Genomic DNA, 16774 nt, shown 5'->3' on the forward strand with positions numbered 1-16774 from the left:
TTCATGTTCCATTTTTCGTGTTCCATGCATTATGAATCATCATCATCATCACCATTAGCTGTTTTAAGTCCACTGCTGATCATAATGTAAATACTTTTATTGTATCCGACCTTCTGAACCCTGAATACACTTGTTCTGGATACGATTTTCTCCTAACGATTTGATTTGAAGTCTGTCTCTGGGGTATATATTCAACAATAATCTATGTGTCACGTGTAATTTATTATTTACTCTTCTGGTGAAGGTCAATATTTCTGTTCCATATGTTAGAACTGAGAGTACACACTGATAGTAGACCTTCATTTCAAGAACATGGAACTATCTGATCCAAAGACTTTCTTAGTTCTGGTTAGTCTTATTCTCCTGCTTAACTCTGTTGTTTAAGTTTCTTCTTAGTTTAATCTCATTTCCCTGATGCTTACTTATAGGTATTCCTCTTCTTCTTCTCGATGTGCCTATCAATGACGAATATTGGTGATCATCATGACAATTTTTATTTTATCTGTAGCAGCGCAGAAAAGCTGCACAGATGTTGGGTTGGACCAGGTCCCTAGGTTCTTCAACCAGGATGTGCTTCTTCCTGGACCTCTCTTTCCAAATATTTCCATGCAAGATGGCTTGTAGGAGGGCATAATATAACTGGATTCATTTCGCATTATGTGTCCAAAGTATTCTAACTTTCGAGATTTGATGGTCAGTACTAATAAGTATAAACTTGTAAAGCGCAAATAGTTTACGAGATATTGCCTCCTTGTCCTTATCCTTCTCCAAGGGAAGCATGTTTATGCTAAGAAATATTATTTTGTTGTAGGAAAAAATCAAGATTTTTGACTTTAATAATTTTTTTTTGACTATTAAGAGCAAGCAATATTTTATCAAAATGTTTATTTATTAGTAGGTGAATGCAAATTGGTACTGTCTAAACATGTTTCTGAAAGTCCGTTCACTTTATCTTCTTTAACAACGTCATATCTAGGATCTACGAAAGCAACTACTCTGTAGCTTAGCAGCTCCGTCATTCTTGGATAAACCGATACTACAGCATAAGGGTAGCCAACACCTCCAGCTTGTACTTCGGGTGTGTTATCACTACGTCGATTGTCCGTAACCTAAAAAATTAGTATTTAATACAATACAGGGTGAGTTTTTAGTACAGCAATTATCAGTAATTCTATTATGACACAGAATATCCAAAAATGTCATTTGAGAAAATGTAGGCGAAACAAACATTCAAGCTGCGGAAAAGAAAAAAAAAACAAAAAAGAAAATGTAATGGCATGGGAATACCTCTCAATGGCGAGAGAACACTATACATTTTAATTTCGCCCAAATCCTGATTACTCAGGATCATGACGACTTAAGTTACATGACGCGGAAGCTAATAGAAGAATATAACAAATGGGGTCTCGAAGTCAACATTAATAAAACTGAAGACATGTCTATTGGAGTGATAAAGCCGTCCATTACATTAGACTATGGGGTAGAAATTAAACACTGTGATGAATACAAGTACTTGTGCGTGAAGATAACTCAAGATGGAATATTCCATGCTGTTTCAAAAACAGAAAGATACAGGGTAGAAACGCCATATCCATGATGAACGGCATTATGTGGGATCAAACAATATCTACATCAAACAAAGAGCTCATACACAATACTATACTTAAAAGTGAAATCACTAATGGCAGTGAAGTTTGGCCACTGAAACAAAGAACCGAGAAAATGTTACTAGTAACAGAAATGGACTTCAGAAGAAGAGAAGCAGGCAAATCAAGAAGAGAGAATACAAGAAACGATGGCAGTCACACATACAATAATTGATGTCATAAAAACAAAACAACGAGTAAGGTACGACCATGTATAGAGAATACGAGATGACAGGATCCCTTGACAGATTTTGGCATGGACACCATACGGAAGAAGAAAAAGAGGAAGGCAGAGAAGAAGCTGGAAGGAGGGAATTGAAAAAGAACTAGAAGAAAGAGAAATTCCTCCAGGTATATGGTTAAAGAGAGAAGAATGGTTGTTGAGTCGGAAGGCGTCGGAGAACGCTGTAAACCAATAGTATTAGTAGAGAAAATGAGAAAATGTAGGCAATTATTGGAACAGTGATAGCGATCGCCTTGTACAAAGAGCGAGCGAGGGGCAAGGTGGACGAAGGAGCTAATTCCCAATCTGAGGCCGCGGGTGGAATGTAAATTAGGAAACTTGATTCCTGACTCAGTTTCTCACCGGGCATAGTAGTTTTGGCACCTACACAAATGGGATAGGCAACTTTGCCTCGGCGAACTGAATGGGAGGGAGGGGAATGGGTTTCAGGCTGGATGAAAAGAACATGGTAGATATTCTGATGAGGAGAGGGAAATAATGGAGTGGTACACTGTCTGATCTCTGGGGCGATGAAGAAGAAGGAACAGAAGGAGAGAGGAGGATATTGAATAAAAACTTTGAAATATTTTTCTATTTTTCTCAAAAACCGGTAACCATATCAGGCTAGTACTGGAGTAAGACAATACGGCAATTAAAATAAAATAAAAGTTACTTACTGATATGCATGTTATAGGATTCTGTAGCAAGCCGTCGTCTGGAATACGTACGCAAACTTGACTTCCTACTACGAACGTTGATACTTCTTTGTCGAAAACAACTTCTACTCTAAAAGTATGTATACAAATATTACCATAAATACTGCAGTATTAAAGAAATAACCTTTCATCAAGCATATTAGAACAAACTTAAGTGAATTGAACATAAAACCGAATGTAATTGAAAAGCTAGAAACACGTTCCACTATAACCTTATTAAAAATGGTTTGGAAGAAAAAAAAATTAAAACAATAAGAACACAGGTTTATAATATCTTTAGTAGAGCAAGCATGCGATGCAAGCAATGATAGTTAACCCAACCTGTATAGATCATAAGGATATTCGGGAAAACAATTCATTGGGGAGTCCAAGAAATTAAATCTCAGCGTCTAAGATGGCCTGGCCATGTCCATAGACTCTCTAATAACCGCCTTACCAAACTGATCTGGGAGGAAGCCCCCACAGGAAAAAGGCCCTTAAGACGCCCACGAATGCGACGGAGAGACAAATTGGGATCATATCTAAGAACAATGTGGTTACCCACTGACCCAACTATCATGGACGACTGTTCGAGATGGAAGCGAGTTGTGCAGTCAGCCAAGACCCACCCCGGGTTGTAGTGCTACCAGAAGAAGAAGAAGAAGAAGAAGAATAAGAAGAATAATAAAAAGAAGAAGAAGAAAAAGAAGAATAATTCATTGGGATTCAAGAGAAATCAGAGACCACTTCTTCAAGACTCAATACTCCCCAGGCTATCTTCCATCTCCTCATGTCACGCTGAGCCGCTATGGAGGCAACCATCACCAAAATGCTTGCCATATCAAAGTATTATATTAGTAGAACGAACGAGCAAAACCATTATTACCGATGATCTCTCTTGGCAGGAATGATAATGTACATATTTCTATACAGGGTGAGGCAAATAAAGGGCCTATTAGAAATATCTCGAGAACTAAAGGCAACAGAATCATGAAAATTGGAATAAAGGGGTTTTGAAGGATGATCTATTAAATGAAAATATTTTCATCTCTTTGCAACTTCCGGTTATACCGGAAGTTGCTTATAACTTTGTTTTTTAAATGGAACACCCTGTATATTTTTACATTTTTGGATTCTCTTCGATGATAAGGTAATATTATACAGGGTATTTTAAAAGATAATGACGTTTTTTTATTAATTTCGTAGCAAAATTAACACCTTGTAGAATTGTAGTAGTTTGACATCTAAAACTCTACTTACGTTCAAATGATTTTTCATATACTCTACTATTGTTAAAAATTATTAGTGTAGCTAAATTTTTAATTTTAATATACAGGGTTGGTCAAAACTTGGAATGAGTATTTTCTGAGTTTTCTTAAATGGAACACCCTGTATTTTAGTATTGTAATGAAATGATATTTTATGGTACTTTTTTATTTCTTAAGCATTCCCTACACCTAACTGTTTAAATTTGTGCTTAATTATTAATCGCACCAACAATCTTAACTAAGTAGGTATTTCGATAGCTAAATCATTATTGGTAATTTTAAGGACCAGTCTGGATTAATATGTATTTATTTCTGAAAAATTATCTGGGATTGAGTATTTTCACGACCAACCTAATAAAATTTTACGTATTTTTTTGCAATTAATGTTTAGCTTGAATCACCAATAACTCACAAATTAAAGCAGTTAGGTATAGGGAATGCTTAATAAATAAAAAAGTACTATAAAATATCATTTCACTACAATACAAAAATACAGGATGTTCCATTTAATAAAACTCAGAAAATACTCATTCCGAGTTTCGACCAATCCTGTATACTAAAATTAAAAATTTAGCTATACTAATAATTCTTAACAATAGTAGAGTCTATTAAAAATCATTTGAACGCAAGTAGAGTTTTAGATGTCAAACTACTACAATTCTGCAGGGTGTGAATATTGCTACGAAATTAATAAAAAAACGTAATTATCTTTTAAAATACCCTGTATAATATTACAAAACCTTATATTTTAAGAAAGAAGATATCGAAGAGAATCCAAAAATGTAAAAATATACAGGGTGTCCCATTTAAAAAAACGAAGTTATAAGCAACTTCCGGTATAACCGGAAGTTCCAAAGAGATGAAAATATTTTTATTTAATAGATCATCCTTCAAAACACCTTTATTCCAATTTTCATGATTCTGTTGCCTTTAGTTCTCGAGATATTTCTAATAGGCCAGTTATCTGCCTCACCCTACATAAATATACCTTTTACCAGGACAAAAATTTTTTATTAAATTTTACTTGTAATTATTGGTAGGAAATACAGCCAGCTACAGGAAATTTTTCCTTGTGGATATTTACATATTTCTCTTTCTCTTTATTTACTCATTACTCGTAACAAATTTTCTTCATCGGTCTCTATGTTCAGTTTCTCTAAGGCAGGCCCCACATCAAAGAAACATGAAACGTGAAACATAAAACGTGAAACATGAAAAAAATAAATTGTAAAAAAAGTAACCGTTTCGTGTGATATGCTAATCGATGAAACAAAAATAAAATTTATATAGTCGGCAATGGATAGTGACGTGGTCGTTGCTGTCAGCGCCGCTCTTTAATTGCTTTTAAGGCAGGCCCGCACATCAAAGAAACATGAAACGTAAATATACGTCCGGTTATTTATGAAACTCTCCGAAAATAAAAATGTGTCATGAGCATGAATCACACTCGTTTCATTGATAGGCGGACTTTGAGCCATTGACTTTGTTTAGCAGTGTTTTCTTTTCATGAAACATGTTTTTCGTTTCATGTTTCATGTTTTTCGTTTCATGTTTCTTTGGTGTGCGGCTTGCCTTATAATGTTAAAGAAACGTGAAACACAAAACGTGAAAAATGAAACAAATAAATTATGAAGAACGAAATCGTTTCATGTTATATAGAGTAGGAAACAGAGGTTGAACTTCGCAAACTCGACACAAGTCCGGTTTTATTTTTTTTTTTTTAGTATATCAAGGGGTGCTTTTAATGAGACTAACTTTTTCTTAAAAGATTTCGCCCCGGAACACCCATTTTCATCCCTTTAAAGGGGGTAGTTTGTGGTTTTTGCGAAACGTAGCCCTTCCTGTACGTTATTGCAAAAAATTCCTTAATAGAAATATGAAGAGGACTATATTTCCTACAATTTATTCCGCGACAGCATATATCTATCACACACCGTTTAGCGGAGGTGGCGCCCCAAAGTTGACAAGTTTTTAAAACAGATTTTAAAAAAAATTATTTTTCCCTAACTGTAATGGGAATCAAGAAGCATCCCAGCGGCAAGTAATCACATATAAATGTCTGATTTTTTGGTATAAGTTTCATTTAAGGGCATTGTCCATTTTTTTCATTACAGGGTGTTAAATTTTAAAAAGTCCCTTTTTATACCATCTGAACCGCTTATGCTAGAGTAAAAAAACTTTCAGCGATTATCCATGTACAAGTGTTATTTACAAATTTGTATAATTCACCCCCATATTTTCCCCGAAACCACCCAAAAAAAGGAATGTGAATAAAGAAAATAGGCAAAAATTGATTCCGGGCCACCACTGTGGCTTTAGGGTGCAAAGAAAGTAAAATATGTATAGGTCATAATATGTAGCAGACAGTGTGTTCTTTTATTTGTCATATAAGCATGTTATTAATAAAATGAATAGGTGACGAAAAAAAATCAAAAACTGGAGCCCGCCAAAGCATTTCTGAGGTTTGCGGCCACGGTGCGGTGCCATAACGGTTGCTTATACGAAAAAAATGCATTTGTTTGTAGAGCAAATAGTGGTCTTTAATTCTGTATAAGCGTTGTTTCAAAAACATATATAGGCAATGAAAAAATCGTAAAAGCATGCTCGCCAAACTTATTTTCAGGGATAAGGGCAGTTTCCGCAGGGATGTTGCAATAACCATAATATATATTAAAGAAAAAAACCCTACTGATGGAGTAGGATTTTTCCCTAGTCCCTTTAAAGGAATGGAGATGGGTGTTCCGGGGCAAATCTTTTAAGAAAATGTTAGTCTCATAATAAGCACCCCTTGATATACCAGAAAAAAAGTAAAACCGGACTTGTGTCGAGTTTGCGTATTTAACCTCTGTTGCTTACACTAATATACTAATCAAAGAAACAAAAACAAAATTTGTATGGTAAATAATAAGACGTGATGATGACGAGGTCGTTGCTGTTGTGGAAACTCTTTTATTATTAACTAGGTGCATTTTTTCGTTGGAACTTTACCAGCTGCAGACGGGGGATGTGAATTGCATAGTGTAGAATTCCTTCCCTCTCGTCTTCACTGCAGAATCCATTTGATTTGCAAATTGTAGAAGTCTTGGAGGTGTCACCAGGAAAGTGTACCAATAAGTTTTCAATTTAAAAATCTTTTAGTAATATTTTTAATATTTTCAGTATTAATAATTTACTATTAGGATTGAAAACTACTTCGTCTTTCAATGCCAGATGGCGCTAGCCACCTACTATCATCACTTCAGTTGCAATGGGTGGGAAAAGCTCTCGATACGAATCAGTTAAAATATGGAGAACAGTGCCTACGTTCCTTCCGATGAAGGCTCCAATAAGAGCCGAAAATCGCGATTCAAGGGACTGGACTGCACTCCATATTCTAATTGAAAAGTGAGATTGTTTTGCCTTCGCATTGCAACTGAATAAAAATGGTATACATTTTTATCTTTTATTATTGACCCAAAAACATCACCATAGTACATATTATTTGGTTGCAAACGAATTAAATAATCATCTTGCTAAATTTCAATAATTTTATAGAATGAGTATTCAATCATTTACATTGTTTTATTGTGGATCCTGATTTAAAAAAAAACGATATTTTCTTGTTATTGTCTATTCGAGTACCACTCCAGGTTATAATTGTACAACTCTTCGTTCTGCTCCACCACAGAAACCAATGCAATATTAAATTCTGGGTCAGCATTTATTTTACGCACGTAATTAATTATTCAAACAATGAAACTGATATCTAAATTCGTCTATTTGTTTAGCAGTGTTTTATTTCCATGAAACGTGTTTCACGTTTCATATTTCTTTGGTGTGCGCCTTCGGAAGATAAAAATGTTTCACACGCATGAATCACACTCGTTTCATATGCGGACTTCTATTTGTTTAGCATTGTTTATTTTCATGAAACGTGTTTCATGTTTTATGTTTCATGTTTTACGTTTCATGGAAATAAAACACTGCTAAACAAATATACGTCCGGCCATTTATGAAACTCTCCGAAAATAAAAATGTGTCATGAACATGAATCACACTCCTTTCATTGGTAAGCGGACTTTGAGATTTGTTTAGCAGAGTTTTATTTTCATGAAACATGTTTCACAGTTCACGTTTCATGTTTTTAGTTTCATATTTTTTGGTGTGCGGCATGCCTAAGGGTTTCGCAGAATAAGTGGTACCCTGAATTTTGAATTCAGTGGCATCTTCTGGTGTGTGGAGGTCCTCTTGGTTTTCTGCCAGGAAGATTTTCAGAATCAACTAGTCTCTCTAAATTTTAGTCACATCTGCGAACCACGTGACAAAAGAACTACAGTTGAGTCCACAAATCTTTACCCGTGCGTCATCATTTAAAGCACACGAAATAAGTCGATGATAAGTCGGAAAACAGCAAGTCACTTACTGACGCTTGCTGTTGCGTTTAATAAATTTCAATTTCCGACTAATCATCGACATATTTCGTATGCTTTAAATGATGACGCACGGGTAAAGGTTCGCGGATTCAACTGTAACTATTGACTTCGCTGCATACATGTTGTGGATATCCATTTTTTTTATTGTCAAGTTGATTAGAAACTTTTGTCCAATTGACTGTCCAGGTATGCGGAGCATTCCTCTTTAACACTAAATCTCCAAGGCATCAATTTTTTGGCGTCCTTGTGCGCAAAGAGTACACATTTCTGCCCCTAATAGAAGTATTGAGAATACAAATACATTCACCAATATCATCCTGACTTTTTGAGAGGTGTCTTCCCAAACTTTAGTAAGGCATCTCATTGCACTTTTTCCCATACTAATGCGTCTTCAAGCTTCTGCTATGTACTTGCTATCGTTACCTATACTAGATCAGATATAACTGAAGCTATCTACTATTGCTTCCTTCGAGTGGTTTCTGTTATCCAATCTAAATTTGATGGATTCGACCGTTACTTGATGGAAGTTCATTTTATCCAATAATAAAACACTGAAAACGTTTGTTTTCTATACTTCCACAGAATTTATTATAACTAAGTGACTACAGCTGTTTCGGCAGAGTGCCTTTCTCAAGTGATATAGTTTACAATGTGTTTGCCTTTTTAAGTCTTCAACTGAAGAGGTTGAGGAGTGGGGAGCTGTTTGTCTCGAGTTGGTCATTCAGAATTATATCTGTATTTTTCAGTTTATTAATTTCCATAGATTCTAAAAAAGATAGCTTAAGGCCTTTATTTTGAATATGCAGAATTTGAAACTCTTCATTGAAAGAATAATTATGATCTAGAAGGTGAAGTGCGTATGTAGAAGTGTCTGTTTTTCTATTGTTGAATGCCCTTTTGTGTTCTGCTATCCGTTTGTCAAAAGTTCTGCCAGTTTGACCGATCTACGTTTTCGGACAGTCACCACACGTTAGTTTGTACACACCACTCTGTAGTTGCTTTCTCTTTCGGCTTTTATTGTTCTTAATATATTTGCTTAAGTTGTTGTTAGTTCTGAAAGCTGGTGTTATTCCTTTCTTTTTTATGTATCTGGCTATTTTTGTTGTTATTTTGCCAGTATATGTGAGAGAGCAGAAGGTACTGGGTTCTTTCTGTGGTGGTGGATACACTAATTTCAATCTAAATTTGTATTTAGAGGGTTGCGTTTTGATTCAATTCAAGTCTTTTGACTTTATATTGTATGTGTTTATCCATCCAAGTGTCTATCCATCATCAGAGAGACTTATAAGAAGACTAAACTGATTCAAAACGCAATGGCTAGTATAAAACTCGTAGTGAAACAATATACGAAAGTACGCATTTAGCGACATCTAGCGAGGAAAGGTGAAGTGAAGTGACGATAACGATTAAAGTAAACTGTAAACCCAAGCTTAATCTCAAGAATTCCAGGTGTAATATTTAGTCTCTCCAACGCTGCACGATTTATAACTATCCGTCCATGAGACTTTGAAGACGCATTTAGGTGAAGCATCTGTAGATGCTGCTTCTGTCTGCCAGTCTGCCCGCGGTCTCCATGCTGTAATTTTTTGAGTCCATTGCCCGTTATGCCCGGAATTTTTCGTAAAATATTCTTTTTAATGTTTAGCGGTTTTATTGTTACAATTGGTATTGTACATCTCCCCTTCGTGTAACCTTCTAGCTCACGTCTTCTAGTGTTTAGCTCACGTAGCCACCATCTCCATACAATAGACTACTTCAGTAAATGTTATCATACTTTATAGTCAACAACAGTATTAAAATGATCTATAAATCATATAATCATTTAATCCATGTCTCGTGGGCTCTAATTTATCCAATATTTATGCAACATAATATATCATTTCGTTTGTATAAAATGACATCTACCTTATCTGATAAGGAATATAAAATATTATATAAATATAAACTCAACTTATTATTGTATTTGGGTATAGAAAATAATACGCATTTAAAATCACTGACTAAACTACTACAGGATTTTGATTAATAGAAGCAAATAACTTACGCTCTACTGGTATCTGGACAATCGTTCAAATCCCTGGATACTGCATTTCCAAACAAGATACAAATAACAAAACACAAAAAATACATTTTGCCATCAAAACCAGTGTATACTTTAAGTATTATATGTTTTGTCTGTAGTCTTCTACTAAATGTATTTATATGTATACTTTAGTTAAAATGTAGACTTATCCGATAAGATTATTGGAATATACAATTCAGTTTATTTTAAGAAAGCCGTTCCTTAAGTGACAAATGCTCAGGATGTATCAGTGGCACTCCTCTTTAATATTTACCTAATGGTATATGTTGTACCTACAAATTTAAAAAACACAGGTAAGTATGAAATGAGTGGAGTCCTATATCCTATAAATAATAAATCATCCTAGTACTAACCCTTCTACCGCATATTGTGTTCATGTTTAGCCTAAGTATTACTAGTGTGGACAGATTATCGGAGAATAGGCCATTTTTGGGAAAAGTTATTTACCAGCAATTTTATTGCTGGAATCGAATCTTATTATTGTATGTATTAATAATATAGGTATGCAAAGTCCGCAGATAGTGTGCTACTTTTTTTATAAACAAAATGGCGCCCGAAAATCGTGTTTTTTTAAAACATCTAAATGCTGTCGCTGTCAATATCGATTAAATTAAGAAATTCTGACTGACAGTTAGGAATTACACCGTGTATTCTGCCCAATTCAGAAAAGATCAGCAATTCTACGGAATGTATTAAAATAAATAATATATTAGATCATATACAAAGGCTCATAAGGTGTCTTTCTTCTTTGATATAAGTCTCTTGTATTCTCTAAATTAACACCCCACCCCTTTTTTGCTCTTCAAATCCTTTTTTCTACTATTTGCTGATTTTTCTCGTGCTATTCTTACCATATTGTCTTCTGTGATTTTCCGAATGGGCTGGTTTGGTTCCTATTACCGTTTTGTTACCCGCTTATTTATGGTTTTTATGTGACATATCTCAGTTATGTGCTCGCTTTTCTCACTATCAGGTTGTTTTTTCCTAATATTCTTCAAAGCGGTATTTCTTAAAGTTTCTTATATCAAGAAAGCCTTTTGACAAAAAAAAGTAGTTGCCGATCCCCTATCTTATCATTTTATCATGCCTAGTTGCCTAGATATTCCATAACATTCCCAAATCAAAGGAATATCAGAATGAAAGAATACAGTATTACCGAGGGTCGAAAGTCCATGAGAACTTCTATAATGTTTATTTCAATAAGTTAACAGCCCTTCACAGAAATAAAAAAAAATACAAAATTAAGTGTGATTTTCAATTTCAAATATACCATTCAATAGTAACTTTTTGTTTATTCTAAGCGACTTTAGCCCTTGATTTTAATGTAATAGTTTGCTCTGCGTTTAAATTAAAAAAAAATACTTATTAGTTTTTTCAGGATTCGAAATTCAGGATTCGGATTAAAAATAATTTGATTGAAATGTTGCGCCTACTATCTCAAAAAGGATTAAGGTGTTGACATGATGTACTTTCCCATTTAAAAATATCAAAGTTATGCCTGTCACCTGAAGAGGGATCGCGTAAAGTTCGAAACATTGATGCTATGATCATAAACATTGTACTATCATTATGTTAAAAATCGACCTGCTGAAGGGTTTTGCTTATGTACTAAAAATAAATAAGTTAATAGGGAGGGGTAACACTTATTCCAGCGCACTGTCTGTATTATAAAATAGTACTTAGTTTTTTAAAGCCCTTCTGATTGGTCTAGCGGCTTATAAGTTTATTGGATTATTTCCCTAAGTATTTTACAGTATGTCCCTCTAAGTTGTATCCATATGGAAAACTTTTTTAGTATTAATTTTACGAAAAAAAGTTACTCTTCATAAAAAGCTCTGCATGGTCCCAAACTTAAGATTTAACCATCAAATATCAAATTTTTTGAATATTATACGAGGTATGTCAAAAAGTTTGAATTTCACTCAAGAGTAAAGTAGCTTTATTTCTCACAATATTGAAATTTGTTATTATGAAAAGTTGTTTGGAATTAAAAACAATATTCTAGTATGCAATTACATCCTTCTAATTGAAATTTTTTTCTTTTAATTATGGATAACTAACATTAATTTCAGTTATTTCAGTTCAGATAACTCTTTTATTATTAATTTTACGAAAAAAAGTAATTCCCAATAAAAAGTTATGCATGGTCTTAAACCTAAAATACAACCATCACATGTCAAATTTTATCAATTTTATACGAGGTATGTCAAAAATATAAATTTGGCTCAAGAGTAAAATACGTTCATTTTTCACAATATCGAAAATTGTTATTATGAAAACTTATTTAGAATAAAAAACTATGTTTCCGTATGTAATTACATCCTTCTAATTGAAATATTCTGAACTATAAAGGTACTTTACTTTTGATCTAAATTTATCTTTTTTGACATACCTCGTATAAAATCGATAAAATTTCATATAAGATGGTTGCATTTTAGGTTTTAGACCATCCAGAACTTTTTATTAAGAATCACTTTTTTTCGTAAAATTAATAATAAAAGAGTTATCAGATTTGAAATAACTGAAAATAATGTTAGTTATCCATAATTTTTCAAAAAAAAATTTTTTCAATTAGAAGGATGTAATTGCATATTAGAATATAGTTTTTAATTCCAAACAAGTTTTCATAATAGCAAATTTCAATATTGTGAGAAATAAAGCTACTTTACTCTTGAGTGAAATTCAAACTTTTTGACATACCTCGTATAACATTTATAAAATTTTATATCTGATGATTGAATCTTAGGTTTTGGACCATGCAGAGCTTTTTATGAAGAATAACTTTTTTTCGTAAAATTGCATATGGATACAACTTACAGGGACATACTGTATATAAAAAAATCAAGATTAAGAAAATAAGTAACCTGTTTTGTAAGGTTTGAAGTATTTGATAAAAGCTACCACCAAAGCTATGAGTCTGGGAATGTTGATTATTAATTTTTACCAATAGTTTCTAAAACATATGTAAAAGTAAGCACTGAAAAAGAGAAAAGTCAAAGAAGCAGCTTTTATCCTACCCAAATGAGGAAAAATTTGTATTATACCCATCAGGATAATGTAGCAGGCTATAGTGGCTAATAATAAAAGAAGAAGTCAACGATAGGAATATACCATTAAATGTTTCTTTTCAAGATGTATTTTTGCAAGCAAGCAAGCAATTTGATTTAACCCGACCTGTGGGATTTGTTCACCCTCTCGAAGGAGTACATTCGGGTGTAACAAGTCATTGGGGCGAGGTGTTTTGACCCGAGTTATACAGGGATCACCCCACCTCGCCCCAATGCCCCAGGCCATCCCTTTCCCCCCCATAGCACGCTGATGCGCGATGGAGGCACAACTATCGTAGCCAAATGCTCTTCACAATGGAACCCTGGGTAATAAGATTCCATTGTGGTAACCTAATCGAATGCAAAAAACTAGGCCCAGCGTGATGCGCTCTATGCCTTTATCTTCTTAATAACTTATCCGCGGTACTAAAAATTGCTTGCTTGGGCCCCGAGTCATCGTGCCGAGCCCCACTGAGCCCTGTTGGGCCCTGCTGGGCCCCGCCCGATGACTCGATGCTCTAATTTTTTTGTGTTTTTGGTTTTTTTTAATTTTTTTGGGGGCTTTCGCCATTTTTTTATTTTATATGAATTTTTTTGGGGGCTTAAGGCCCTTCTAATTTTCTAATATTTGCTTACCTTGGAGGTGGTCGTGGTACTTGGACTTCGTGGGTAACGCTATCTTCGGCACTTGTTTCGAGCTACGAACACACTACTATCACTTATCACTTTTAGTTTATCCTATAATTTGTTGTTTCGGGCGTCTGTGCTTCCATCGGTGGAACTCGTCGTATCTTAGCGTCTCTCGCAGTATGTAATTTGGGTGATGTTCTAATTCTGCGAATTTGACCCTTGCCTTGTCTGTCATGGTTTCTGTGACTCTCACCTGTTGGAGTTCTCTGAACAGGAATCTTTCAGCTACATATCTTGGGACTCTGACGGCCTCCCTCAAGCTGTTGTTATGGACTGCTTGGATCTTCTTCTTGTGTGTATTACATACGTGTCCCCATGCGAGAGACGCATAAGTTAATACCGGTAGGATTATACTATTTATCAATCTTAACCTTGTTTTGAGTGTTAGTTTACTTTTTCTGCCTGTGAGTCCTCTTAGATTCGCTCTTGCTATGTTGGCCTTCTGGACTGTGGCTTCTACGTGTTTTTGGAAGGTTAATCCTTTATCCATAATGACTCCTAGGTATTTGGCTTCGTTTTTCCACTCGATGGGCCTGTTCTGCACCCTCAATTGTTCCTCTGGCTGCTGTCTCCCTTTCTTGTATAGAACCGCTTGTGTTTTTTCTGAATTTATGGCTATCTTCCATTTGATACACCATGCTTCAATTTCTTCTAGTGCAGTTTGTAGGTTGGTCACTGCTATATCTGCGTTTCTATGCTTGGCCGCTATTGCTGTATCGTCGGCGTAGAGGCTCATGAGGGTACCTGGTGTTCTAGGTACATCTGCGGTGTATATCGTGTACAGCAGGGGTGACAAGACCGCTCCCTGTGGTACTCCAGCCTCCGGGATTCCGAGTTCGGACAGGACTTGTCCTATCCGAATCCTGAACCTCCGGCCGCCCAAGTACGACGAGATTAGCCTCGTCATCGCTCCGCTGTACCCGTAATCCCGCATTTTGAATAGGAGCCCCTTGTGCCAGACTCTGTCGAATGCCTTGCTTACATCCAGGAACGCTGCTCCAGTGTACTGCTTATCATTGAAACCGGCTGCTATGTACTCGGTTAGCCTGAGGACTTGTAGTTCGCTGGAGTGCTCTGCTCTAAATCCGAATTGAGCCTCTGGGATGATATTTAGTCGGGTTGTTTCCGCTTGCAGTCTGCTGAGGATGACTCTTTCCACTATCTTGCTGATCGCTGGAAGTAAGCTGATTGGCCTGTAGTTCTGTGGGAATGTGTGATTCTTGCCAGGTTTTGGAATCATGATGACACGGGCCTCTTTCCATCTGTTTGGGAATGTCTTGAATCTTAATATTGCGTTTATAATATTTGTGAAATACACTATAGCTTTTCTGGGCAAATATTTTAGGGCTCTGTTGGTTATTTCGTCGAGGCCAGGCGCTTTTCTCGGTGAACTATTTTTGATATGTTCATTGATTTCTTCCGGTGATGTTGGGGGGATGAAGTCCTCTGGGTCTTCTGGTCCTTCTTCTTGTTCTTCGACTTCTTCCAGGAAGTCGTCGTCTTCATCTTGGTGGAAGTTCAATCTGCATTCATCTTCGAGTGTAGTCCTCATTGCCTCTGCTTTATCTTCTATGGTGTATACCATGCCGTATCTTCCATGTAGTGGGGGGATGGGTTTCCTGTCGCTTCTCAACATTTTCTGGAGCTTCCAGACATTTCTCATGTTTGAGTCTTGTTCTTCCATCTCTTGTACAAAGTTGTCCCATTTTTCGCTACGGTGGAGTTTTAGGGCCGTTTGGACCTCCCTATTTAAAATATTTGCCCAGGATTTATCTACTCTGTTTCTTGTTCTTTTTGCTGTTTTCTTTGCTCTATTTTTTTCCCTTATCAACTCTTGTGTTTCTTGTGGTATGTCTTTGAACCTTCCCATGAATATCTCGACATCTTCCTCTGTTGTGCTGTTTCTAATTGCCTCTTGGATGATATTTTCGAACTCTAGGACTTTTCCTTCTATTTCTTCTGGATTGTTTATTACTGGCACTATGTTTATTCCTTCACTTACTAACCTTTTGTAGTTAGTCCACTTTATTTTCTTTTTTGTTCTTTTTGGCGGGTTTGTCTCTTCCCATGTTCCGATTTCTAATAGGATGGGGTGGTGGTCAGTTGATCCTTCGTCCAGCGTGATTAATTCTGATTGCAGTCCTAGGTTTTTGGCTACAACTAAGTCGATGTGTGTCGGAAGTGCGTTTCCTGGGTAGTGGGTAGGTTCTTCTGGGCCCATTGCCATTGTGTCTTCGTTGTTTTCTATGTATCTGTTTAGTAGTCGTCCATTCCTGTTCGTAGCTCTGTCGTTCCAGTTGGGGGATCTTGCATTCAGGTCTCCTATTATGATGGATGGTTCGGCGATGTTTAGGAACGCATCTAGGTCATCGTCCATTAAAGGGTCTTGTGGTCTTACGTAGGCTGATGTGATCCTTATTGCGCCTTGCCTCATGTTAACTTCTATTGTTGTGGCTTCCATGTTGACCAGTGGTGGAGTAGTGTAACTGGTGTGTCTAATACCCTTCTTTACTAGGATGGCCGTTCCTCCTGATCTTCTAGTGAGGTCGTTCCTATATACGTCGTATCCAGGAAACTTTAGGTTGAAGTTGTTGGTCAGTTTTGTTTCCTGAATTGCTACGATGTCCATCTCGTATCTGTTGGCGAGTTCATCTAGTATGTTCTGATTTGTGGTTATGCCGCCCGGGTTCCAGGAGCCTATCCTCAAGTA

General features: G+C 35.9%; 1 protein-coding gene across 1 annotated transcript; it reads right to left on the bottom strand.

Annotated features, from left to right (window-relative positions):
• Positions 1 to 868: 868 nt before the first annotated feature.
• LOC114325742 (uncharacterized) lies at positions 869 to 10510 on the bottom strand. The gene is made up of 3 exons (XM_050656335.1): positions 10289 to 10510; positions 2547 to 2655; positions 869 to 1109 (listed from the first exon to the last, which is right to left on the bottom strand). Exons 1-3 carry the CDS (start codon positions 10372 to 10374, stop codon positions 885 to 887), a joined length of 420 nt encoding a protein of 139 aa, XP_050512292.1. The 5' UTR covers positions 10375 to 10510; the 3' UTR covers positions 869 to 884.
• Positions 10511 to 16774: the final 6264 nt, after the last annotated feature.

The sequence above is a fragment of the Diabrotica virgifera genome, chromosome 7 (genome assembly GCF_917563875.1).
Source record: "Diabrotica virgifera virgifera chromosome 7, PGI_DIABVI_V3a".
NCBI classification, from domain to species: Eukaryota; Metazoa; Arthropoda; class Insecta; order Coleoptera; family Chrysomelidae; genus Diabrotica; species Diabrotica virgifera.